The following is a 26744-nucleotide window of genomic DNA, read 5'->3' as shown; positions in this document are numbered from 1 at the left end:
GCATCTATTAGGGACAGTTCAACAGTACACAGAGAAGGCATCTACAACAGACAGAAAATGACAGCAGTGTTGTGCCAACCAAAAGTCACAACCTGGTAGTGGGTCATGAAATCAAATTAGTGGGTCACGGACAGCACCTTAAAAACATGAAATAGAATACAATAGAAAACATCACAGTGCACATACACAGCACGGGTAAATACTGTCCCGTGAAAATTGTTTTAGTTATCTTGCAGTATAAAATGTGCTTCTTGCCATGGGTCTCTGAACCCCTGTCCAAAAGAACACGGGTTAAGACATAGAGTAAAGACTCATACAGCAAACACATAAGGCTGCCTGCTCTGTGGCAGGTACTATGCTAGGTACAAGAGACACACTAATAAATAATACATTATTCATTAGTCTCAATTAATCTCAATCCATCTTCTGGTTGGGAAGCCAATAAGCAAACTGCCAGTTGCAAGACAAAATGTTAAGTGCTCGGAGTATGTAGGAAGCTGTAAAACCCTGATGTGAGAGTGGGTATCTGGGAGGACTTCCCAGAGGAGGTGATATAATTAGAGTTCTTAGCAAGAAAAGACAGTGACTAGGTTCTAGTATTTCCTCCATTCTACACATAGGAAATTATAAAAAAAGAAAAAAGAAAAAAAGAGTTTAGAGTTGCCTCCTCCTACTAAGCTTGTGAAAGACCTTGGGTAAGTCAATTAACCTTTCCAGACCCTGTTTCCTCTTCTACAACATGGGCATAAAACTGCTCTGTCAACCTCAAAGACATGAGAGATTAAAAGAGGCAGTGTCTGTGTAAGTACTTTATAAACTATAAATGAGGGAGGGATTGTCTCTACCGATGAGCAAATTGAAGTCTAGAGAGATGTAGTGTCCTGTCCACCACTACAGAGGTGGGGGTAGCAGGTCCCTCTGAATCCTCAATTCTCCCCTCCTCCCTGCACTCTCCCTCCTCCCATCAACCGAACTAACTTGCAAAGGTGTAGGGGGCAGGGCCCAAAAAGGCCCCATCATAACCTGACTAATGAAGATTTACCTTCGAGAATCCTATTGGTTTAGTGATCTTTTAATAATGATGGGAGATAAATACACAAGAACGCCTCCCTTTCCCCTTCCGTTAACAAATTAAGATCTACCCAAACTCAGTTTTTAAAGTTACATAAGCATCATTCAGATCTTCTGTAACAGCTCTCATTTTGGAAAAACAGCATTTCCATTAAAATAGTGTTATATAAAAAGGTTTTGTCAATGTGTGTGTAGGAACAGAAGAAACAGGCCCACACGAGCACTATTAAGGCACACAGGCTGATACACATCACAACCACACCTGTCCTCATGAAGGAGGGACTGTGGGGGTCAGGTATTTGATGGTACCTGGAGAGTTCAGATATGACCTACTTGTCCTCCACCTCCTAGTGAGACCTGGTGTAAGTTGGGCAATGGGAACTGCAGAGGGAAGTCCATCAGCTGCTCCCAGCTATCAGAGACCAGAGAAGTCCTTACCTTCTGGAAGCCCCTTCCTTGGTCGGTGAGTTCCATTAAATCAGGTACTATTAGGGTTCGAATAGCTCATAAGTCACCCAGTGCAATCTCACCCTACATCACTCCTGCCAGTGTTGAATGGTTCCCTTCCTCCCAAGGCAGCCCACATCACCTGTGGACAGATGTAGCTCACTGGGAAGGATCTAATATGGAGTTAAAACTTGCCCTTCTGGAGCCTCTTGGGAACAAGTGTGTGTGTGTGTGTGTGTGTGTGTGTGTGTGTGTGTGTGTCCCTCACCTACAGCCTTGAAAGTCCAGGAGCCATAGCCAAGGGAGGGTGTCTGAGGCCTAAGAGCAAAGAGGGAGGGCAGCATTGAGGTCACTGAGCAAAAGCTCTTCCCTTAGAGACCTCTATCCATCTAAACTGAGGTTGGGATTACCGGGTTGGGGGGGGTGGGGGGAGGAGAGTAAGCCCTGAATGGGAATGAGTGAGGGGCTTTGAGCAAAGCCCTGAAACTCATGTCTCATTTGAAGTGGGGGGGGGGGGGGCTGAGACCGTCCCGAGATCAGTTCCAGTTCTGATATTCTGGGATCCTGAGTCTGCCTCCCCCTCACCGCCCCCCCCCCAACACATCCCTTTCGGGATTCAATGGTTGTACTCTTTTATGTGAAACTGGGGGTTCACGATTCGAGGGCCAAGCAGGAAGTAAGAAAACTGCCCCGAACCCTCCCATCCTGACCCAACCTGGGTTAGGCTTCGCGGTTTGCCCTGGTTACCCGAGAAGAGACGCACAGACGTGAACACACAAGCACCGAGTAGGGAAACGTGAGCTTTGGAGTGTCCTTTTAAGTAGTTGGGAAGGGGGTGTGGCCGAGGAGACTGGGAGGCCGCAGCGGGGCGAGGGGGGGGAGTGGCCCGGGGGCGTGGCCGCAACGACTGGAATGTTGTTGGGTCCTCGCACCGCATAGTAAGGAGGGGCCACGCCCCTTTTCTCCAAGAGGGCCAATTGGAGCGCCGGAGCGGTTTCAAGTCTCCCCCACCAGCCTGCCCGCCCGCCACCCCACCCCCCTCGGGGATTCGCTTTTTCCGTAACAAAATAGCAAAGCTCCGGATGTTCCGCAGCCCCAGCAGCTCACAGGTGAAGGGTCCGGGGGCCTAGGACGGTGCTCCGGAGCGGCAGGCACTGGCCGGCCGTGGAGAGGCCGGGTCCGGAGCCAGGAGGCGCGCGGGGGTGGGCGCTGCAGCCGCGGGTTGTTTATCCGGAGTACGGAGGGGAGGGGGGAGCCTGGAAACCGCCCCGTGTCCCATTTCCTCCTCTTGTTTTCGCTCCGGATTCTCCATGTTGGACCCAAACTGAGGAGCCCGGAGCTGCTGCCGGGGGATCGGGGCCGGGGGCAACCGGGGAGCCGCTGCCCGGGCCGCCCGCCCTCCGTACAGGCCGCCTCCCTTCCCGGCCCAGGGAGGGAACGAGAGCAGGGATGTGAACAGCTGTGGGAGTCCGAGTCTCGGGAGCCGGAGCCGGAGCGGGCCCCCGCCCAGGCCCCCCAGCCCAGCCCAGCCTGCGCGCCCGCCGGTCCTCCCGCCCAGCCAGCCCGGGCCCGCGGGATTGTTAGATGGAACACGGCTCCATCATCACCCAGGCGCGGAGGGAAGACGCCCTGGTGCTCACCAAGCAAGGTAGGGGCAACAACTTCCCAAAACTTTGCGTCGCCCCCGGGCGGGTGGGGGGCTAGCACAAGCCCCGAACCCGAGTCCCGGCCCCTGACCTCCCGGGGATCAGAGCCTTAGATTCCGACCAGACTCGCTAGTCCATCCGCCCCTGCGTCTCTGTCCGCACTCAGACCCCCATGGGGGCGGTGCGGGGCCCGGGCTCCCGGCGCCCGAGGGGGAGGGGCGTCATCCGCGCAGCTGTCACCCCGTCCTGCACCCCCTCCCCCCGTATAGAGAGACTGAGGAGTAGCGCTCGAAGCGCGAGTCACCAGCGTCCGTCCCCTCCTGAGTTGGGAGGTGGGGTCGTCACTTTCCCGCACGACGGCGCGCAGCCGCCCCAGAACGGCGGGGAGAGGGGTGGGAAGGGGGACGGAGGGGTCCCGAGCTGGAATGGAGCCGGAACTGGAGTCCAGCACTTCCCAGCGGCTCCCTAAGGCCGAGGTCGCGGTGGCCGCGGGCGGTGACGGCGTCCTGCGGGACTTGGGACCAAGTTCACCGCCTGGGGGCGGGGGCGGCCGCGGTGGGGGAGGGGCCGAGCCTGCGGGACCTCTTGGCCCGCCCGCGGCCCTGCGCTGGGCCCGGGACCTCGGCGGCGCCGCGCTCCGGCTGGGCTGCCTCCTGCCGCGTTTGCTGAGCCTACGAGCCCGACCCCGAGGCCCGGCCAGAGCCCCTCCCTGCCCCGGTGCGCTTCCCCGGGGCCGCCGCTGCACACACAGAGCCGCGTTTGTTTAGCCCGGGAGCGGTGTCCCTGGTTACATAATTCGCCGGATGGCATCAGACCCGGCGTGTTTCTGAATCGCGCAGCGAAAAAGTGCGAGTTCTCCGTGGGCAGCAGCTCGCGGCCCCCGCCTTCCTGAGGGTCAGGTGCAGACGCGAGGGGGTCGCGGGCCCTCTCTGGGGTGGTCTTGGCGATCGGAGCGGGGTAAGGCCTCGGCCTCTCCCGAGGGCGGGGAAAGGTCGGGCCCGAGGGTGGAATCTCTTAGTTCGGTGACTGGAAGCCCCGAAACTCTTTTTCCCCTCCCCCACGTTCCTCCTGGAGCCTTGAGGAATGTGTCTAAAATAGTGGACAGAATTTCTGCCAGGAGTAAGGACTAGCGTCGGTTTTTTGGGGTGTTTGTTTTTTTGTGGGGTTTTTTTTTGTTTTTGTTTTTTTCTGGAGAACTTCCCGGACTGAGGCCACCTGGCCCTGAGACTGGGGAAAGCACGCTCTTGGTACCAAATCTGAAGCGTTCCTGCCCTTCCTCCGACCCCCCCAGAACAGGACGTGCAGGGCCAGTACTGCAATTGAACGTATCCAGGCCTAGACCCTGGTGGGTGGCCAGCTGTGGTGCCTCGGTGTCGCCCACATCCCCCCTATTTGGAAACATTAGTCAGCAGGTCACTTATTCCTGGGGTTCACAGTCCCAAGGAGCTCCCCTAACTTGCCTAGGGGCAAGGGCTGCTAGTGTCAGCCTTTCCCTATTTCCTGGAGTGGAAGGGATTGGGGAGGGGGCACTGTGTGCTTCCTGAATTTCTGGCCTTCTTTAAATTAAGCTTGCCCTGGGGAGGGGGAGAGCTTTGCCTGTTCAGATCCCAACCCCAGAAAAACCCCTGCCTCCCTCTGCCCTGCTCTCCTGGCTGCATCACTAACTAGGTTGTGTGACCCCAGGGGCAACTTCACCTCTGCTGGCGGCCCAGCTGTGCTGAGGCCTGAAGAGCGGAGGCTTTCTGGGTTGAGAACTTGACTCCTGCCGGGTCCCAGTCTCATCCCAGGAGGTAGCCATAAGTGAAGAGCTTAGGCGTGGAAGGATTCCATAGGAATCCTTCTGTGTTAATGACACTTGGGAAGAACCACCCTGTGCTTCCCTGCTCTGGTCCTTCTCTTGCAGAGGCTCTAGAGGGTGCCTTCCTGGTGAGGGAATCACACCAGGAGTGAGACAGAGCAGGACTGCTGAAGGGGCATCTTACATATCAGCTGGCCGTTTCAGCCACAAGGGCCTGTGTTGGGGAACAGAATAGATGACAGCAGGAAGCGGAGCAGCTGGCTTCTGTACAGTGTTGGGTTGCTGATGTTGGTTGGATTTTCTTGGAGTTACGTTTTTTGTTTTCCTTTTTGTGTGTGGTTTGTCCTTCAGACTTATCCCTGGAGGAATCTGAATTCCCAAGCCAGCAACCATGGGTCTTTCTCCATGTAATTGGACTGCATTCCAGAGAAGACATACTATTTTCCTGGGCTGCCTGGGCACCCAGCAACCAGCAAGCCAACTTTCTGAGTCTCTCCTTATTTACAAATCCTGCATCCTTTTTTTTTTTTAAGTGGGGGTGGGGAGAAGATGTTTTAATTCTCTCCTTTATGAGTTCCTTGCCCCTTTTCTGCCAGCATCCCATCTCTGTGCCCTCCTGCCTCCTTTGAAAAAAAGGGGAGGGGGTGTGATGCAGTTTATTAATAAGTAAATTTCTAGGAGAAAACTAAATTGCTCTCAGCTTGGGTGGCTTTTTAGTGAGGTTGTTTGCCATTACAGGATTTTAGGTGTGTGTGTGTGTGTGTGTGTGTGTGTGTGTGTGTGTGTGTGTGTGTGTTTCCTTTTTAGCATTCTGTTCTTGGAGCTTTAGGGCTGGCTGGGTGTGTTGATGATTCAAAAGTAATTACAGCAAGGGAAGTAGAAAAAAGTTACTGAAAGCATTGATGATAAAAGGACCAAAATTGGATCATCTTCCCAGCCAGATGGGTGAAATGGCTTCCTGGTACAGCAAGGACAGGGTTGTGTGTAACATCAAAAGTAAAAAGGAAAAGTTAATACCAGTTTGGCCAGAGAACAGCCATTTATTACAGCCCCATACGAGAGTGCAGGCCCCGCTGCTGGGAGGTTGTGCCATGGGGTTTTAGAGTTAGATGGGGGAAAAGCCCAGGAAACAGGACCAAACTTGTCACCTCTCTGCGTAAGAGGAGGGAGTGGAGGCAGCCTCTTCCAGGGCTCAAAGTGACCCACAGTTGGGGGGGGGGGGGCAGGGGGGAATCAGGTCCTTTTTTTGTTTTCCATGAGACCTAATGACCCTTCCTCTCAGGGAGAGTGTGGGGATTGTCTTCTCACATGAGAAACTGCACAGGTTCTGGTAGCTGACCATCCCCCAGAATCAGGACGGTGGCACATTTTTCTATCTCCTGCTTTCTCCCCATAAGGAGGAAATTCTGCCCTATTCTCTCATGAAAAAGCTCAAACGCTTCTCATGTCGGAGGCAGGCCCTTCACTTGAAAAGCTCAGAACAAATGTCGTTGGGGCTTTCTTCCTCAGTTTGCTCTTTGTGGGTCCGGGGTGCATGTGTCCCCATCCACTCTCAGTCTTGGCCTCTTTGAGGCTCCCTGCAAGTCTCCTTTGGAGTTTTTCCTCCATCTTGGAGTGGGATAGGGGCCTGTGTGGTGACTTAAAGATTGTGTTTGTTCCCTCTGGAATAGCCCAGGAGAGTGCTGCTAACTCCGCAACCAAGTTTGTAAATTTTTAACATCCTGAGGCTGGGAGTTTGCCATTCTGCTGCTGCTTTTGACTGGCATAGCTCTCTGTGGAGAAGGACTTCGGAATTGCTGTGAAACACCCTTCAGAGATGGCACAGGTGGTGGTGTTTCTGTCTCCTCCCTTCTCCACTATAGGGGTCTTACCGAAACTGGCAGTGGAGATGCTGTTTCGTCCTCTGTGGGAATGGCCACATCTTTTATGCTCGTGGGCTTTGTCAAGATGGTGCATACTGTAGAAGTCATGTTTCTAGCCAAGGTGGATTGATGCTCCCAGCCCCTCGGTGGAGAATTAAATAATAGCAGTATTTATAAAAAAGGAAAAGGAAAGACAGACAATATGCAAAAGTATACATATCTATATGCAAATGTATATCCCTGCCTCTTCCTCGTCAGCTTTCTTCCTGCTAACTTTTGGGTCATTTAGGAATAGTGTCTTTTATTCCCATCTTGGGAAGTTTGCTTGTTGTGTTGGGTGAAATGGGAAGGGGTGGAGGGCAGGGGCAGCAAGGTGTTCATTGTTACTTCAAAGAATTGTTGGGGCGCCTCGGTGGCTCAGTTGGCTAAGCGTCCAACTTCAGTTCAGGTCATGATCTCACAGTTAGTGGGTTTGAGCCCTGCGTTGGGCTCTGTGCTGACAGCTCAGAGCCTGGAGCCTGCTTCAGACTCTGTGTCTGCCTCTCTGTCTGCCCCTCCCCTGCCCTCACACACTCTCTATGTCAAGAATAAACAAACATTTTTTTTTTTTAATTAAAAAAAAAAAATTGTTTCAGAAGCAGAGTTCCTTGCTTCAGGCCTGGGTGCACATCCCTGCTTTTCTTATTCACAGTGAGACTTAACAAATCACTTTAGTGTTCTGAGTGACTTATCTGTGAAATAGGAATATTGATATTTATACTTCTGTAATGCCTAGTACTTAGGAGATGATTGATAAACATTAATGTCCTTCTTTTTTACACAGCCAGACCACTGCTCATTCCTCCTCCCATTCCCCCAAGGACAGAGTGCAAACAGCACAGGGTCATGTGGGTTTTATTGTTAAAGACAGGTGGCTGGGGGTCAGAGGGGACACTGATGTGGGGGCTTGGGCCTTCTGGAAGAATCAACCTCTGAGGCTTGCAAACAGCCTTGCTGCATAGACCCCTTCTTTGTGCCTGTGTGACTTGGAATGGGGTTTTATCTGCACTAATGCGAGTAGCGTGTGCCTTAGGGCATCTGCCGCTCTGCCTGGCGTCTGGGCATCTGGGGATGGGAGGCCAGGGAGCCATGCCCCTCCTGTGAAGAGTTTCTGAAGTCCAAGCCTTCTGAGCAGTTGCTCAGCCTCTCAGAAATGGATATAATCAACACTTAGGACAACTCTGTGCTGCGTTGTAGGAGGGTTAATGGACGCAGTGAGATTCACATTTCTTTTAGGGAATTCTAGTAACAAGGAGAGAAATAAAAACTGGGATTTCGGAAAGAAATAGATCCTCTTAAGCTGTGTCTTTGCTGCTGTGGTTTGGGGGTACAGATTGAGAAAGCACAAAAAGCAGCCTTAAATTGCTTTTCATTCTATCTCAGGCCAGCCTGCTCGCAAAGCACAGAATTAACTCACTTGTCTTGGGGTCATGGGATTGGGTGTGGCCCTGACATAATTCCCTCCCTCTTCTGAAATGGAGGCATAGTTCCCAACTGGGAACTATAGATGAGCTTATTAACGTGCAACTCTTATGAAGGAACCAGTAGAAATCAAAGTGGAGACATTGACTTAGACTAGAAGCCTCTCTGGACCAGAAACCAACTAGAACAGAGTTTCTTTGTCCAGCAAAGGGCCCAGCCCTTTCAGGTCTGTGTGCCTGCATCAGGTCTGTTATTACAGAATGAGTACTCCAGGGAGCACCCAGCCTCCCTCTAGGCAGTAGGTGTGTATGTCCTGTTTTATTGGTCACCTCTTCTAGGGGTCAGCCCTGAACCTGATCTCTGAGTACATCTCCTGACAGTTGCCTTCCCTTTCCAAGTGCCGCTAGTCCTTCTTTTGCCCCCTAAAATTGAGACTTTGCTCATACTCTGTCTTTACTCTATACCTACTCTCGTTTCTTGAGGAACGAATAGCTTTTGCATCCTGTAGAATTTGCTCTTCCCCACCTGCACCGTTCTCAGGGAACAAGTGTAGCCCCATTCCCAGTGAGAGCCAGGCAGATTCATGGGAAGGCTCAAATGGCACAACACAGGCTGTGGGAGTGCCTTCCCAGTGTGGTGAGTCCCAGCTCCTCTGTTTCCATAGCAGAATGGGGAACAGGGGTCTGCAAAAAGAGATAGCAGGCTTTTTGACTCCGTGATAGAGCAAGTACTCCTAGAGAGGAAAACCAGACCCCGCTGGTACAAGTCCTCTGAGATAGCAGAGACACTGAGCCAGTGAGACATGGTGGGAAGAGGGACCAAGGGGCCGCTGGCTGAATCATCCTCCAGTCCTGGAAGGGTTAGTCAAGGACCACTGGCAACCTTTAGGTATTGTCCCTCAGCCAGGGACACACATCAGGATCTCCTGTGACACTTACTAAAAATATAGACCCCACCTGGGTCCTGCCGAATCAGAGCATGAGCAGGTGGGCCAGGCATGTGTGTGTTCCAAATGCTCCCTATGATTCTGACAAGTGTCCCTGGAGAAGAGCCAGGTAAACACAGCAATGGCCCCAACTGCCTGCTTAGCCCTGAGCAGGAAGAGTCCCCCGGAGGGATCCAGTTTGGCTGTTTGTTAAAGATCCGGTGGCTCGTAAAGGGGAATCCTAAAGTTTTCTGAGTGTGAACGGACAGAGTAATGATCCCAGATGAGATTTATAGAGCACTTACCATGGACCAGACACTGTTCCTGGTTTTTTATATCTAGCATCTCATTTAATCCTCACAATGACTTGGGAGATGAGAGATGGGAATTATCTCTACTTCACAGATGAGGAAAACTCCGCTGAGAGCTGAAGCACCTTGTCCAAGGACACACTGCTAGTGAGTGTCAGCCAGGACCCTGACTCCAGAGTCAAGCCTTAACCATGACCCGCACTGCCTCTCATTTATTTGCATTGTGCATTCCACTTTCTAAAAGCACAAGCTTCAGGTAATCTGAAGCCACCTTGTAAGGGACCCTGTAGTGTCGACCTTTTCCCATTGACCTGTGAGGAAACTGAGCCACAGAGAGGTTGCGCCTCAGGCAAGACCACAAAGCTGGTTGAGAAGCCGAAGTGGGGCGGGGTTTCTTGACTTCTAGCTCAGTGCTTTCTCAGTTGGACACACCTATACCGGTTGGCTGATCCCAGGTGAAGCGGAGGGGTGTGGTAGGAGCAGGTGAGTTTCCCTGGAGGCGGACAGACTCCCTGGCAGTCCTTCCCTGGCAGACTCCTTCCAGTCTTTCTGCAGAGGCCAAGCGACTAGAGGAAGGAAGGAACTGGTTGGTCAACCTCAGTGAGTGAGTGAGTGTGTGTGTGTATGTGAGAGAGAGAGAGACTGATTGGTTTTTGTGGAGTCCCCTGGAAGGCCACTTCCCAGGCTTGGCCCTGTCACTACCTCTGTGTGACCTCTGGGATGAGAAGAAATCTCTGTGGTCTGTGTCAGTGGGAACATTTTGAGATCGAGATTAGGATATGAAAGTGCCTTACTCTGAACGACTAGCAGCTGACACTAGAGCCGGGCCACACCCCAGGCTCCTTATAATTCTCACAGCTTGGTGGAATAGGTAGTTAGTTCCCATCTACAGAAGAAGAGACTGAGGCCCAAGGCCACATACCTTATATGTGGTAGAGCCAGGATGTAAACCCAAGTCCGTGGCCCTTTGGGTAACCACTGTCTTTTTCACCCGTCGGAGGAGAGGTGGTTGAGGGTCCCTCGTTTTATCCTGTGCCTTCACTGCTCTTCGTCTCGCTCATGCATATGTCACGGAAAGCGGGCTTACGGAGCTGGGGGGGAAAGAGGCACCGGGTTCTTCGGGGCCTTCCACCAAATCCAGCATTCCAGGAGTCGGCCAGAGAGCCAAGACCAGGGCTGAAACAGCCACCAAGGTGTTTCTGTCCTGCTAGACAGATTTCTCTTAGCTTCCCAGCCTCCCGCAGGGGCCTGCTCAGCACCTCCACGGGGAGAGAGAGGCTCAAGGTGGGCAAAGGTGGTTTCCAGGCCCCCACGATGACATCTCTGCCCTAGTTGGCGTGCGTGGGGCGAGGCCTCCGGCAGAGGCAGGGGCAGAATCCAGCTCTCTGGGTTCTCCCGGATGGTATCTCTTGTCTGTCTCAGCTGCCACTGTGGGCCATCGCTCGCTTGTCCACTGAGAGCCCTCTGGTGTGCGGCTGGGGGCTGAGCCTTCCGCTGACACCTATGTGAGGAAACGGCTTCTTCGGCCCTAGTCCAGGACCTGCTGCTGCCTCTGGGAAGGAACCCCAGCCCCACCCCAGTGTGGTTTTAAAGTATGTTAGAGCTGCCTAGGTGGGTGTCTTGGCCATGACTTGTATAAAGGTTGCTTGATAGAGTATCTTGATCATGTTTGAGAAGTTACCAGGAATCCTCTGCTCCCAGGACGGTCTTTCTTGAGGGAGGTCCCTAAAATTGAGGCCCTGTGTTGAGATCGTTGACCAGATTGTTGGGGGGGAAGAGGCAGGGGGAAGGGCAGGAGGTGAATAGCTAGTGACCTGTGACCCGCACCCTACAGGTGGCATTAAAGACTCGGGACTGAAAAAAGCTCTTCTTTCTTAGAAGAAACGGAGATACAAGGAGCTGTCCCGCTCAGAGAAGGGGACTAACAGAGACACCACATGAATAAATCAGCCTGGATGCGGGAGAGCAGGGAGGGCACCAGCATAGAACATGCTGGTGTGAGCTAAAGAGCCTGGCTAAAACTACTTTTATTTTTTTTTAATTTTTTTTTTAGCCTTTATTTATTTTTGAGACAGAGAGAGACAGAGCATGAACGGGGGAGGGTCAGAGAGAGGGAGACACAGAATCTGAAACAGGCTCCAGGCTCTGAGCTGTCAGCACAGAGCCCGACGCGGGGCTCGAACCCACAGACCGCGAGATCACGACCTGAGCTGAAGTCAGACACTTAACTGACTGAGCCACCCAGGTGCCCCTAAAACTACTTTTAAAAGTCTGTACCATCACAGTCACAGTTGCTCTTTGGAACTTCGGGAGCTGGTGCTGAGCTGCGTGAAGCCCTGCCTGCCTTGTCACCTGCAGAAAACAGTGTCAGCAATTGACATTGTGAAAACTGGTATACCCTCCCCATTGTTTCCAGTCTTTTCTGTGTGGGGGATGTCTAGGCATCTCTCAGCCTCTTGTTCCCCTGCCGACTCACCTGCTGGTCCAAGGAGCCCTTCCGTCCACCTGGCACTTCAGGGCCTATCCCCAGCCAAGGCCCAGGAGCCCCTTGCTGTGGACCTGGGAGGACTCCTCTCCATGGGGAGCCCCAATCAGACGTGTCTTGGCTGCAGGGCCCAGGCAGCTGGCCAAGAAGGGCCGGAAATGCTCCAAATACTCTCCTTCCTCCAATAGCTAAGGGGAGGGAGGCCCCTCAGAGAGGCCATTTTATAGTGATAGCCAGACTAAATCCTTTGCTTATGGGGGGATGGGAAATGGTGGGGAAGGAAGTCCTTCTGAGGGAACCAAGAAAGCATCCTTCTACGTGAATGGGCTTGTTAAAACCCGATTGCCTGAGAGCTTGCCTTCTGCCGACTCCTAGGCGGATGTGTGAGGAGTTCCTTTGCTGGGACACGAAGCTGTGTTGTTGGCAACGGTGATATCTGAACCTGACCTTCAGGAGAGGGTTATAAATAGTGTTGTCCTGGCAAAGCCAGTCTTCATCTGTGTGTGTGTGTGTGTGTGTGCGCGCGCGCGCGTGCGCGTGTGTGTGCGCGCGCGTGTGTGTGCGCAGGCCTGTACATGCACAAGCTTCTTAAGAGGCAGAGGCAAATAGCGTCCCCATCTGGTGCTTCTTGGGGGCAGCGGTGGTAGACAGACGGAGAGAGGGCACTGTTTATTTCAAGTGGAGCAGCCTCACCTGCTTTCCTGTTATTTGTAGAATATTAGCCAGGGTGTTTGCAAGCTGGGATTTGGAAGAAGGTAGGGGCTGTTTAGACTTCGTGAAACCTGCTCACGATCAGAGTCCTTTGGCACCTCGCTCACAAATCTCCTCTGGAGCTTCAGCCACATGCTGGGAGCGGGAGGGCCCCTGGTCCCCTGTTGTCGGTCTCCTGCAGTGAGGTCACAGTGTTGCTCACTAGTGGTCATCTCCCTTTAGATGATTAAAACGAGCACAGCATTGAGTTGTAGAGTTTGCGCGGCACGTTGCCGTGCGAAGGGCAGGTTTTGTTTCTCCCTTCACTCAGGAGGGAGGTCTTGGTGTCATCCCAGGTAGTGGATGAGGAAACCGAGGGTCAAAGAGGCTGTACGTCAGAGTCAGTAACTGGCAGGGTCTGGCCTCCAGCCCAGGCGATACTCAGAGCGGGGGTCCCTGCCATACCCCACCTTCTTTTCACACCCTGCCTTGGCAGGAAGCCTTGCACCAGTGAACTGGAGGAGTGGCTTGGCTTCCCTGTTCTCAGCCACCTGCTCGCTTTCTTCTTAAGCCAGAGGTCCCCTCATTAGGTCTGTGCTGGTCCTCTCCGACGCTCAGGCCCACACCAGATGTTTGGAGCAGGGAGAGCAGATGCGGGTCGGTGGCCGGGCAGGAGAGGAAGGCTGGGTGTCCACAAAGCGGGTAGCAGGAGGAATGAACGAGGGAGAGCAGCTAGTTATGGGGCTCCATGGCACCCCCTGGAATCCTGCCCTCCCTGTTTGGGAGACCGTGTGCAATGAAATCCCCAGGGACCTGGAAGTCCTCTCATGCCCCATGTTCCCGGCCCCGGAAGGGGGTTTAGGGGCCCCTGGCCGTCAGGGGCATAATACTGAGTGCCGGCTGAAAGGCGCCTCTGAAAGACTCTTTGACACAAGTTTCAGATCCCACTCTGATGAGTGTTCCCCCTTACCCTTAAACCCACTGAACAAAGCAGGTCTCGGGCCAGAGGCCCTGTCTCCAGCCCTTACCCTTCTCCCTCCGCCATTGTCCTCTTGATTTCCCAGAGGTATCTGTCAGAGCAGGTGCAGGACTGGGATGGGGGTGAAGCGAGCCCTGGGGTGGAATCCCAGAGCCTTGCACCTTTCATGGCCTGCCCAAGAGGACAGTGAAGGAGGGGGGTGGGCCCCAAACTAATCCTTTACCATCCTAGCCTAGAGAGGAGTAGAACAAACAAGCGTCCCTGCTGTCATATGAATAAATGTACACGATGCCCCCTATCAGGGGCCCTGTGGGGTAGTGGGTAAGAGCTCTGGCTCTGGGTTAGCAGATCTAGGTTCAATGGCTCTGCTCTCATACTACCTGTGTAACCTGGAGTAGTTGCTTAACCTCTCTGCTTCAGTCTTGCTTCTGTAAAACGGGGCATTAGTGCCTACAAATGGGTTTGTAGTGAGGATTAAATGAAGTAATGGTGTCAAGTGTCCTAAGAGAGGGCTGGCACGTCATCAGTTCGTGGTAAACATGACTAAGGCACGGAACGACGAACAGGATTGCCTCAAACAGGATTGCCTCAGGTGCTCCGCTCCTCCAGTGCCTGCCTCACTGTCCTCACATAGAGAATGCTTTTCTGTTTCTAAGTCTTCCGGGTTGTTGCAAACCTGCGAAGGCTTCCACGGGGCCGGGCTCCGTAGTAGTGACACCCAGGGCCCTGGAGTTCCCGCAGTTGTTCGCTGAGCCAGTCACAGTTACTGAGTACCTGCTGTGCAGAGCTCCAGAGGCTGGTGAATGCTCTCGGCCAAGGCCATTACAGGCCCCATCAAGAGGCAGCCATGTTGAGGGGAGGCTAAAGAGGCCCTGATAGATTCTCGGAGGCAGTGTTGGTAAGTATAAGGAGGACAGACAGCCTGGAGAAGGATTGAGGGAAGTAGGGCCCCAACAGAGGGGCATGCGGGGTATTGACCTTGCTGCTGTGGGCCTGGGATACCCTCCCTAGGCGCCACAGCTCTGTGCTCTGCTCCAGGCGCCTGCCCCCGAGGTCAAGGCATTTGTGGTCCCTGAGGCCCAGGGGCTGCCTGGTCACATTGTGTTTTTGAGAAGACCTTCATCCCCTGCTGAGTCCAGATGAAGCTGAGGAGCCCTGCCCCCCACCCCACCAAGCTCTGCGTCTAAGGCCCAAGCGCCTCTGCCTGTTGGGCCTCCCGCAGTGGGCACCGGCCAGGCCTCTCTGTGGCCCCAGCCAGCTGCCCCTTTCACCCCCCTGCCTCTTAAGATTACTCAGCCTTCACATCGTCTGTCACTAAGATGCTGACTGCGTTCTTGACGGCCTCTCTTCAGGAAAGGCTCGGGCTGTGTGGCCTTTTAAGAAAGGCTCCGTGCCCGGGTTAAGCCTCTGAATGTGGTTCTGCGCGAAGAAACCATAAACCAAAGGAAAAGTGATGGTTCAGCTTTGGTCTTGGAGCTTTGTGTCAGCGTCTGCTGGAGTCCCCGGGCTCGGAATTGAATGTGGGCCATACAGGCAGGTGGAGAAGCCGCCCTTGCCCTCTGATTCCTGCATAGATTATTAAGAGTAGGAAAAAGTCCAAGGAGCCGCGCATCCTGCTCTTTAGTACTGGGCTCTGCTCTGAGGTTTGTCTCTTTGATACAGGGGCCTTGGTGGGGGCGTGGTGAGGGGGCCCCAGTGCAACTTCTTCCTTTTATCACAGAATCCCCAGTCCCTGGAAATCTTGCTTTTTCCACTGGGGCCAAGAGCTCAAGAGTGATCCCCGGGTATGTAGGCAAATTGCCAGGGAGGCCTGATCACTTACTGGAAGGTTTCTAATGATCATACCAGTGTCAGGGGGTCTGGCCTCACCCAGGGAGGGAGAACGAGCTCTGAAGGGCAGAGATGCCAGCCTGCACCTGCAGGAAGCCCCTCTGCTTCTGTTGAGTCGGAGGGAGTAGATTGGCCGGGCAGTGCTGGCTGCCACTTGACTGACTGCTGTTCAGCGGCCATTTCCTCACCCTGGGTCATGAGGAATAGAGTTTGGTTTTCTCTCCTCTGCAGGGTTCCAGGCGGCTGCAACTGAATATTAAATGGCTGTCCCACCGCCTCTCTGCAAGGGCCTCTGTGCTCTGACGACTAACCCCTACCTTGCTTTGGGGTGGGCCCCACCTGCTTGCCTCCCCCTTCCCTTCATAAAGGGAACAGCCAGAGGAGGGTTGTCCTTGGTGCCACATTCTGTTTGCCTTTTTAACCCCCCACAAAGACAAGCGTTTCCAGATTCATTTTGTTTCCTGCACTGTAGTTTGCCCCATGCTTTATGGTGAAGTGGGCTGGGTTTAATCCTCAGCCCCTCCCGCCTAGGTGGAGACCTGTGGCTGGGGACCAGTCTGGCAGCAGTTATGTGGCGCCACCTCCTGGCCACAGGACCCACCGTGTCTTCCTACACTTGCTGCACAGTTGCCAGAACAGTTCCTGTAAAAGCAAGAGGCACTGGAAAGATACCCTGAAGTCCATTTCTGGTTGATCCTGTAATGCCCATAGCTTTTTGTATCAGCTTGGCTTTTCTGGGGCTGCCTTGCTGAGCGTCCTGTTAACATGGCTTTGTATGTCCAAAGCCTGAGTTACAAAGGCTAGACTGACGGGGCAGCTCTGGTCTAGAAGCAAGGCCGTTAGCTTAGAACGCGACACCAGGTGTGTTTCCCAGGGGTCAGCGTGCCTGTGCTTACGGATCAGGCCTCATGCCTTTGAGGGGAGAGCAGCAGGGACAGTGGCTGGGGCAGTGAAGGAGGAGCACAGCTTCTTCCTTGGGCTGCAGCTGTTCTGTTTTCTAGCCTGTTGTTTCCAGTCTGGCCTCAGTCCTGCCGCCACTGACCCAGCTTCTAGGGAGGCTGACCCTGAACAGAACCACAGCTCCACTGACTTGCAGGGGCCTAGGTTTCTCCCTCGTGTAGAACGGCTAGTTCTGCGAACTGGGGTTGGTCGAGGAGGATTTTTGCGCTGGTGAATTTTACTTCTGAGGGTTCCTTCAGTGTGCCACTTCCAGAGTGCAGGACACCTGGACTCGATACCTGGTGCCCCTCCCGACCAGAGAGTGAAGACCGAATCCTCTGCAGCTCATTTCCTAAACCAGAGAGTGGGGATTCCTGCTGCCTTTGCTTTAGAGAACCGTCAGAATAAGCGTGTGTGTTTCAGTGTTGACTGTATTTGGTGATCTGCCCAGCACGTGGCTTGTGCCCTGGTGGGGCTTCCGGACTGGAGGGGATACGGGCACAGGGCCACCTGTGGACAGAGTCACCCGGTAGCTAATGCCTCATCATTCCCTCTGCCCTAGGCCTGGTCTCCAAGTCATCTCCTAAGAAACCTCGTGGACGGAACATCTTCAAGGCCTTTTTCTGCTGTTTTCGCGCCCAGCATGTTGGCCAGTCCAGCTCCTCCACTGAGCTCTCCGCATACAAGGAGGAAGCCAACACCATTGCTAAGGTAGCTAGATCAGGGTGGCGGGACGCCAGCAAGGAGGGGACTGCTAGTGGGGGCCCCTGCAGCCGTGGCATGTGGGCAAAGGTAGTCCTCCCTGAAGTCTCAAAGACCTCTGGCTCAGAGGCCCCTCCTCTGGCTTTCCTAGAGTGGCCCATTTTCTTTCTCCTGGCTTCCATTTGCGATGTGGGCCATGCAGATATCCCTGTGGTTTCTGAGAGCCCCTCTGGTCCAGATCCTCCCATGTTCCAGGAACCATACAAGGCGCTTTGCATATACTGTCTCATGTGGTGCAACTGGCAGCCTGGCAGGGAGGGTCACAGGCTCTTCCCACTTACACACCTGGAAACAGAGATCCAGAGGGTCTGTGTAGCCCCTGAAGAGTTAGTGGTTAATAAATAGTAAGTAGTATCAGAGTGCAAGCCCCCATCTCTCTGGCTGTGACACCTGTGTTTGTTGTTGTTGTTTACTATGCAAAGCTGTCTTCCAAGTTACTTGACTTCTTGAAATTCTGCCACACTCCAGCACTCTCACCTGTCTTGGGAGGACATTGGGAAATTTATGGGTGTCTTTGAGCCTCTCAGTGAACAGAAGGTATGTCTGGCATTTCAAGGGTGGGCACAGCCCTGACCAAAAACCCATCTGCCCCCAATGCCATTGGTTACTTCTTTCCAAAATAACCAAGGTCTAGCTGTCCGATTCCTCTCTCAAAACCAGGCTGAAGACATGCATCAGTGCATTACTCAGTAGGCGGAAGTGCACTTAAATAAAGTGCAACGTGACAGTATTACTTAGCAATTGATTCTTACAAAGTTCACAGTAACACGGAAAAAGTATTGAGTCACAACATTAAGTCTAAAAGCAGAATGTGAAATTACATATTATGGGGGGAAGGGCTGCTAAAACAGACTTGAAGGAAATACACTAAAATGCCAACGTGAATTTTTTCTAAATGCTAGGATTTTAATGTTTCCTCAAGGTATCACGTTTTACAGTCATAACAACATCTCTATTATTAGCAAAAGGCCAGGGAAGCCTTTCTGACCTTTCTGTACTCCACCCCCCCTCACGTTTCAGGACCCACAGTGTGGGCTCACGTTGGCATACTTGATGTATCCTAGGGGCTCGGTGCCCTCCCCGCACTGTGTGTCACCCCCAGAAGAGAGTATAGAAAACACATGTTCTCAAAGAGAAGCCTGGGTTCCAGGACTCACAAAGACGCTGAACCACCACAGTGAGGAGTTCCGATTTTGGTTGTCTGATTCCTGTGTCCCTGCATCAGCCACTGAGTTCCCTGTCCCTCGGTTTGTCCAACTGAGACACTGCCTTCTCCATCCTTCATCAGACCTGATGTTGAAAGGCAGCTCTGGCCTTTCCCCTTTCCTGTGCAGCTCTTAAGAAAAGTCACTTTTGGGGCACCTGACTGACTTAGTGGCAGAGCATGTGACTCGACTTCAGGGTCATGAATTCAAGCCCCACGTTGGGTATAGAGCTTACTTTAAAAAAAAAAAAAAAAAGTGCGCCTGGGTGGCTCAGTGGGTCAAGCGTCTGACTCTTAATTTCGGCTCAGGTCATGATCTCACCGTTGGGAGACTGAGCCCCCGGTAGGACTCTGTGCTGGGCGCAGAGTCTGCTTAAGATTCTCTCTCTGCCCCTCCCCCTACTCGTGCACACGCTTGTTCTCTCAGAATAAATGGAAAGGGAAGGAAAGAAAAGTCATTTTTGTTATGCCCTACGTTCCAGGGGGCTGGGAACTTGGGGAGAATTTTACCCACCAGGCCTGAGGCGGAAGCAGTGGGCTTCAGGTAGGACGGCATTGGCCGGTCGGTACTGACTGTTTCCTTTCCTCCCACAGTCGGATCTGCTCCACTGTCTCCAGTACCAGTTTTATCAGGTATGGGAATCTGACAGGTACATGCCCAAAAGCCCCAGACCCTGTGATCACATTGGGTGACGCCCTTATTCCTCAGTGCCTGGCTGGCCCCACCCTGGGAAGCCATTTGTCCCAGATATTTGCTGAGGGCCCACTCTGCAAAGACATTAGCTTTTGGGGGGGACAGCTGACATCCGTCCCACAGCCGCCCTGGCCTGCATCTCAGTGTCCAGATCATTCCATAGTCCGGTGGGAGGCTGGAGCCGACGAGCCGACTCCATCTTTGTGTACTTCTTGGCCTTCAAACGGCACCTCTTCTGGGTCGAACTCGGGGGTCTTCTGCGTTCTCGATGAGCCTGGTTCTTCCCAGAGTTCTGCTGAAGAGAACACTTGGCCTTTCCTGGTGGCAGACCTCGGCAGCCTGGCTCTGGTTTCAGATCCCGGGGACCTGCCTGCTCCCAGAGGTGACAGAGGAAGATCAAGGAAGGATCTGCGTGGTCATCGACTTGGATGAAACCCTTGTGCATAGCTCCTTTAAGGTAACTCCGTATCTGGAGTCCTCCCTACGCCCATCTCGGGCTGTCTTGCCTGTCTAACTGAAGGTGCTCAGAGGCAGCATAAAGTTGATGAGGCAGGGGAGCTGGCTGGGGGATGGGGGCTCTGCCATTTTGGCCACACTGGCATCACACATATTCGGGGGCCACACGGAAGAATGTTGAATAGGAATCCCTGCTCCACCCAGTCACTGCCAACGGGCTTTGTCTGTCACACAGCCCGGAGAACCACCAGGGCTCTGTACAGGGCAGGCCTATATAAGAGGGTTTGAATCAGCCTCGGACCTCGCCCCCCTCCATTTTGTCAGGATGTTCGTTAACTGAAGAAGATCCTGAAATTCTTTCAGCTCTGGTAAAATTGGGGGTGGTGGCAGTAAGGAAAACCTGGAGGGGATACTGTGCGTGCTTCTTAGTAGGGTGGTGGGAGGAGCTTCCTGGAGTCTCTGAGACCTGTTTCTCCCCGCCCCTCCCAGGGGACAGCACAGTGGTGCTGTGGCAGGGACCGTGTGCTCACGCGTGTGGGGGTGTGGCCGAGGCTTTTTGTCTCCTTCGTACCATGCTGACCTCATTAACTTTTCTGCTTTCCAGCCAATCAACAACGCCGATTTCATAGTGCCTGTCGAGATTGAGGGGACCACTCACCAGGTGAGCTGCCTGCCAGGCCACAGCCAGCCTAGAGGCCTCGGGGCCTCCACCCCTCTGGCGTGCTCCGTCACTGGTCCCTCTCCTGCAGCTTCATCCTCCTTTCTGTATCGGAACCTCTCACACTCCAGGCTTTCTGATCTTAAAAAAAAATCCGCTTCTCATCCATCCCCATCCAGCTGTCATCTTTTTTTGCTTTGAAGCCAAGCTGTTTAAAATTAAAGTATCATTTAATAATAGTAATAGCTGTGATCTACTGAATACCACCTCCTGGCCAATGTGGCCAGTGCTATTAAACGAGGATACTTCCTCTAATCCTGAAGAGGTGGTGTCTCTGCCTGTTAACAGGCAAGGAAGCCAGTACTAGCTGTTTCCTGTTCTCCCCGGGCCCACCCACTCCTCCTGGCTAAGGAATTTCTTCCTCCCCAGCCCTGGCTTCTCCACTTCCCTCTGTGAAGCTTTTCTACTCCCCCTCCCCTTGGGTCCCTACACTGGATTCTCTCCCGGTAAATGTTATTCAAAGAGCACTTAAATCCAAGGAAGCTTAGGCTCTGGCCCTGCATAGCCTGCTCAGTCCAGGATCATGAGGTGTTGATAGCGAAAAAGCATTTACTCCAAATGCTTGCCCAGAAGGTCTGCTTGCGCGTCAGGAAGCACCAGGAACAACACCCGGGTTGCCCTGATACCTGCTCACATGGCCTGGTCAAATAGAAGACTTATGTGTAGAGAAGGAGGGGATTGAGGCTTCCCTGCCAAGTCACCGCTGTCCTCTGTCCCCTAGAGGCTTTCATCCCTAATACCATCTCTGCCCTTGGACTGGTCAGCCTCTGCCCAGCTACCCTTTACAGTCCATTTGCACATGTGGAGATGTACAAAACCCACAGAGACCAGACGAAGGCATATTTGCAAACGGGCAGATACGCACTGTGAACTCCTGATTAACAAGGAGCAGCATGAATCGTGAAAAACAGCTGAGATTAAAATTGGCGCGTGGCTACCTGCAAAAGAGGGGTAAGGGGATGCCAGGCTTGATAAACATCCAGGAAGAGGGAGGGACTTGTTGAAGGTTGAAGAAACGGCAAATGCAGGGGAACCTAGTTGTGGCTGCTTGGAGCTGAGGGTTCCTGTGGCAAAGCCACCAGCGGTGTGGTGAGTCAGTGGCCGGTTCGGGCCACCTCCAAGGAGGGAGAGTCATGGCAGGCACGTGCTCGTTGAGCAGGGAGTGCCGTGGATAACAAGAGCATTGAAGGAATGGTTCTGGTAGCATCGAGGCTAGGGGAAAGAGAGATCCCGGAGGCAGGGAAGCGGTAGATGCAGAGCGATGAGGTACATGTGGCCCATGAGCCTTTCAGGCCGAAACGTGCAAGATGATTAAAGGTGGGCATGAGCGTTCGGGGCGGCTGGCTGGAGCAAGCACAGACAGGTGTGGGGCTTGAGCAAGACGCAGAGCATCTGACCTGGTCACTGACAGAGAGAAGTCCCTTCTCCCTGGTGCATTTCAGAGAAGCTGTGTGAGGGCATGTGGTTTCAGCCTTGGTTTCCACCAAGGCTTGCGTGATGGTGACCTGGACAGAGTGTCCCGCCAGAGCCAAGGACAGGAAGCTCCCACAGAGGCTGTGGCTGGATTCAAGTAATCCAGGATAGGCTGTTTCCGTCTGTGAGGCCTATTCTTGATTACTTGTTTCTGGAGGCAGCTGATGGTTCGCCGCCCGAAACAGAGATGGCTTCTGGGACAGAGGCGCGTGCATTTCTTCCTGAGCTGGGTCAAGGTTGGGCCGCTAAGCCCGCAGAAGCCGGGTGAGGAGGTGATACAGTGCCCTTGTGTGTGTGTGTGGGGGGGGGGGGGGGGTTGCAGAAGGTTTCCAGCCAGGTGGCCCCAGAGGTTGGGGCGGAGGGGCCGGACCAGGAATGGTGTGAACCTGCCTGCCGGTCTTTGTGGACGTGGTGACGCTGACGGATGAGCAGTGCTTCACCCTCACGGGGCTGCCTCCAACAAGCCTCTCTGCTTTTCCTCAGGTGTATGTGCTCAAGAGGCCTTACGTGGATGAGTTCCTGAGACGAATGGGGGAGCTCTTTGAATGTGTTCTCTTCACTGCCAGCCTGGCCAAGGTACCTGAGGGCGGGAGGGAAGTCAGGCGCCAAGAGCGGCTGTGGCAGCCGCAGGGCGGGGGTGTCCCGCAGCCCCTTGCTGGGCCACGGGAAGCCACGGTGGTGGGGGCGGGGGGAGCCAGGACTGCATCTGAGCAAAAGCACCTTCTCTTCTAGTATGCCGACCCAGTGACGGACCTGCTGGACAGGTGCGGGGTGTTCCGGGCCCGCCTGTTCCGGGAGTCCTGTGTGTTCCACCAAGGCTGCTATGTCAAGGACCTCAGCCGCCTGGGAAGGGATCTGAGGAAAACCCTCATTCTGGACAATTCTCCTGCTTCTTACATCTTCCACCCAGAAAACGCAGTGAGTGGTCCGGACACAGCCACACCGCAGGGACTGGGGAGCCCCAGTCCCGGGCAGAGGGGAGAGGGAGTGGGCATCGGAAGCCCGGGCTTCTCCAGAGGAGCATGGCACCCAGGTGTACCCAGCCAGCTTCCTGGGGCTTTGGGGCAAGGGAGGGAGGAACTGGCAGGAGATTTATGCTGCCTCTTCCCTGCCCTAGGTGCCCGTGCAGTCTTGGTTTGATGACATGGCAGACACTGAGTTGCTGAACCTAATCCCAATCTTTGAGGAGTTGAGCGGAGCAGAGGATGTCTACACCAGCCTCGGGCAGCTGCGGGCCCCTTAGCCTTCCCTGCTTCCGAGCAATGGCCATCCCAGTAGGGGACTTTCCTACACTGTGCCTTTATGACCAGCCTGACAGAGCGGAAGCTGGAGCATCTCACCAAACGGGGCCTGGGAATAGAAGTGGTTGGAAAGAGCTTTAGGACAGGATAGATGCCAAGCGGGCACATCCCAGACCGACGGCACCTAGAGCTGCCTGCTCCCTGAGTTGGGCTCCCAGATGTGAGTGTGTGTGTGTCTGTGTCTGTGTGTGTCTGTGTGTATATGTGTGTCTCCCCTTGAACTGCGGCCCCGGGATATAAGTGTTTCATGTTGAGGGAGAAACTGAAAGATGAAGACTCCAGAGTTAGTCTGTCTCCTGTCCGGTCACCCTGGGAGCCGCTGAGCTCGTTAGGGATGAAGACGATTGAAGGCTTTTGCTGCCAAACCCAGCACTTTTCCTCAGTGTTGTAAGGCTCGTGCCAAGGAGAAAGGGAGTCCAAGGCTGCCGTCGGGTGTCCCAGGCACACACCTTTCTGAAACCTTTCTCCAGCCAGCTTTCTGCATACAGAAAGACAACGTTTCTGGCAAGATGAAAGCTTGTTTCCAGAACCGGTAGCCCCAGTGGCCATCACGTCCTGTGGTCCGAGGGCTGCGCTCGCCTCCAGCCAAGTGCCTGGCACGGGCCCTTTCTGTGTCTCCCCAAGGCTCGGGCTCCGGGCCTGCCTTCCTCACCACCCAGCCATAGTCTTGAACCTGTGGGGAAGGAGGTCTTCTCCCTGCCCTGGAAGAGGACAGATAACTGATTTCCGTTCTTCTGACTCTGTTTTAAAATTCTCTTTCTAAACATGGAGTGTTGGGCCTGTTTTGTTTCTGACAGAGCTGCAGCCCTGGGCCTGTGATGAATGTGGGAGGCTCTGGGGGTGCAGGGAGGAGGAAGACCCCCCCCCCCAAGCATGAATGTGTGTGTCCCCTTGGCTTGTAGATCAGCTGAGTATGGGACTGCGTCCCTAAGTCTGTGCTTCAGGGATTCTCTGCTGGTGCTGGTGTGAGGGCTTGTGTTCCAAAGTCCGGGAAGGGCGCTCCCCGCCCAGCCCCTCCTACTTCTTGGGCAGGGCTCTTTCCCGTTGTGTCTTCCCCTGGGCCTGGCCTGTGCCTCTCTCCATCTACTCCTGTCTTCCTCCCTCTTGGCTGTTGCTTTTTTTCCTCCGGGGCCTCAGAGGCACTCCTGCTTTCCCTGGGCTGAGGGGAACGGGCGTTGTCGTCATTTCATTTGCCAGCATAATGCACGTGCCGCTTGCTTCTCGCGTCAGGTGTGAGTGAGCCCTTGACACACCTGCACTTTGCTTCCCCCCCCCCCCCCCCCCCCCCCGGCTTTCAGACTTTCTCAGTAGTGAATGCTTTAAAAGACAAAAAATAGCCACAAAATGGATGTTTCCTGAGGATGGAAAACAAAAGGGGAAGGAAGTACTGCTGGAATTGGGAGCACAAGGGGTTCCCCTCAGGAGCTGAGCCCCACCTCAGCATCACTGCCTTAATCACGGCCTCCCCTCCCTTCTCCTTCTAGGGCAGGAGGGAGTTCCTCTCCGCTCCCCAGTTCTGTTTTCCCTGGAGGCAGGTGTCACAGAGCCTTTGTGAGTTGCTTCAGGTGTGAGGACACCACCCCCACCGCCCCCCCCCCCCCCCCCCACTCAGGACTCCTAGCCCTGTTACCCTTTGCAGTGTCCACACTGGATCCACACTGGGTCCGGCCTGAGGAATTGACGAGTTTTGAGCAAAGCGGGCGGTAGGGCAGCAGCTTGGTGTCCTGAGTGGCACTGGGCTGACGAGGGTCTTTCTCCAGCATTGTGTGCTACCACCTCCCCTCCTCGTCCCGAGGCCAAAGGGCCTGGTCTTTCCCTTTGGTGTCACAGAAGTGGAACAGAGGTCCCCAAAGCTCGTGTGGCCCTTTCCGCCAGTATCCTTCTCCGGGGCCCCCGGGGTCCTGCAAGCAGGGGAAGAGGGCTCCGGTGCTAGCCAGGGAGGGGTACCTCCTGAAGGAAGATGGGAGCTTCTGATTCTAAGGCCCTGGCTCGGCCTCTACCCTAATGCCTTGGGGTGTCTCTCCCAAGCCCCACCCTAAGTGTTAGCCCCTGGGCCACATTTGCCATCTGGGCCCAGCCAAGCTTTTCTGACTAAATAAGCAATAAGAGGCTCTAAGCTGATCCAGTTCTTAGGTCCCTCTCTGCCCTCCTTTGGGTCTCCATGTTTCTCCAGGTGAAGGAAGAGCCTGTGCCTCCCCCTTTCCTACCAGGCCTATCCAAATGCCCCGAGTGTGACTCATGACCAGAGCCCCCAGTTAGCTTGGTGAGGGGTGTCCCTGCTGCTTCTATGTGAAGCCCTGCCCACCTGCAGTTCCTCAACAGAAATCCCATATTCCCACTGTCCCCTTTCTCCTGCCGTCTGCAGAGAAGCAGCTCAGCCAAATAAGCCTAAACAGGGTCCGTCCGTGTGGACCAGAGCCAACCTGAAGTCCTTTGCTGTCTGGCTTCCAGTTCCACAGTGTGTTAGGGGCAAGTGATGATTGCAAAACTCGCTCCTTAGAGGAATCAGGCCAGACTCCATTTTGGAGGAGGGCAGGATTGGGAGGGAGCCAGTTCAGCCCAGGATGTGTTCTGGGGCTTCCCAGCAGCCCTTCCTGTCCGAGACTTCAGGAGGCAGTCGGCCGCTGTGCCTGGTCAGCCCCCGTCCAAGCCATGCCAGGAACCTGCCCAACTGCCAGGGTCAGTTCTTTAAGGTGCCTCTTCAGGGACACACTGTGTCTCTCTGATTGGGCTTCTAAATCAAAAGCCTGATGTTCGTGTCCCTCTCATAGGGGGAGCTTTGGACACAGGACCAGTCTGGAAACGGTCAAGGTAAGAGTTGTCACTCTGCACATTGTAGAGGGGACGCTCTGTAGGCCCAGGGGTCCCTTACTATAAAGAGGTTGAGTACATTTGCCTTCAGTTAACCTGGGACCTTCCGTTTAGTTCCTCCTGCCTCCCAAAGATTTTGACCATTTTGTAAATGTATAAACTCACCTCTATAAACAGTGGCCCAGAAGCATCTTTGTGCTAAAAGCATGGGAAGTGTAGAAAGGCAGTCATTCCCTGGGAAATGGATCCCATTTAAATCTGCTCCCCCTACCCTGTTCCTGAGGCCTCCTTCAGTAGGGCAGCCCCCAGGGAAGGCTGTCCTCCCTCCCATTCCCAGCCAGGCCAATTGTCTGTGGAAGGTAAGCCTATTTCCCCCTTCAGGTCTTCAATCGGTTACCACTCTGTTCCTCAGTCATTTTTTGTAAAATGGAGTTCGTTTTATCTTTCTCTTTTTTAAAATGCCAATAAATATTTGCATTCGAGCAGGGGAGGGAAGGCGGAGGTCTGACCCACTGTCCTGTGCCCGCCGTCGGGGTCGGCCCCAGAGCAGACCCTCTTTGGACCCCTTGAGCTTTGCGTATAGTATCCCAAGTTTGACACATTCCAGGTCATGCCACTTTCCCCCTCAAGATGCCATTTGGAGGGCAGGGCGTCTGCTTCCCACTGTGACTGGGCTACGGGACTCTGACTACCTTGCTTACAGATTCATGGTTTGATAAATTTGTTGTATTCAAAAACTTGAAATGTAGGACGCCATTAAGTGTCTGTTTATATTTTTGGAATATTTGTATTACTTACAATTAATTAATAAAAGCGGGTTTTAAAAAACCCATCCAGGAATGGGAGTTGCTTCTTGACCTTGCTGTTACTCATTTGGGCAC

At 53.8% G+C, this 26744-nt stretch overlaps 1 protein-coding gene across 1 annotated transcript; it reads left to right on the top strand.

Annotated features, from left to right (window-relative positions):
* The first annotated feature begins 2756 nt into the window (after window positions 1–2756).
* CTDSP2 (CTD small phosphatase 2) lies at window positions 2757–26703 on the top strand. Its single transcript, XM_047866872.1, has 8 exons — window positions 2757–3166; window positions 17007–17155; window positions 19005–19043; window positions 19460–19561; window positions 20165–20221; window positions 22235–22327; window positions 22484–22669; window positions 22869–26703. The coding sequence occupies exons 1-8, from the start codon at window positions 3103–3105 to the stop codon at window positions 22992–22994; spliced, it is 816 nt and encodes a 271-aa protein (XP_047722828.1). The 5' UTR covers window positions 2757–3102; the 3' UTR covers window positions 22995–26703.
* Window positions 26704–26744: the final 41 nt, after the last annotated feature.

Source organism: Prionailurus viverrinus, chromosome B4 (genome assembly GCF_022837055.1).
Source record: "Prionailurus viverrinus isolate Anna chromosome B4, UM_Priviv_1.0, whole genome shotgun sequence".
In the NCBI taxonomy this organism is placed as follows: domain Eukaryota; kingdom Metazoa; phylum Chordata; class Mammalia; order Carnivora; family Felidae; genus Prionailurus; species Prionailurus viverrinus.
This window is presented reverse-complemented; position numbering and strand designations above follow the sequence as displayed.

Bases quoted from the DNA above. Each gene is read 5' to 3' on its own strand.
- CTDSP2 (XM_047866872.1), top strand. From the start codon at position 3,103: ATGGAACACGGCTCCATCATCACCCAGGCGCGGAGGGAAGACGCCCTG. The intron at 17,156-19,004 runs GTAGCTAGATCA...TTCCTCCCACAG, and splicing joins AAGCCAACACCATTGCTAAG to TCGGATCTGCTCCACTGTCT. The intron at 19,044-19,459 runs GTATGGGAATCT...CTCTGGTTTCAG, and splicing joins TCCAGTACCAGTTTTATCAG to ATCCCGGGGACCTGCCTGCT.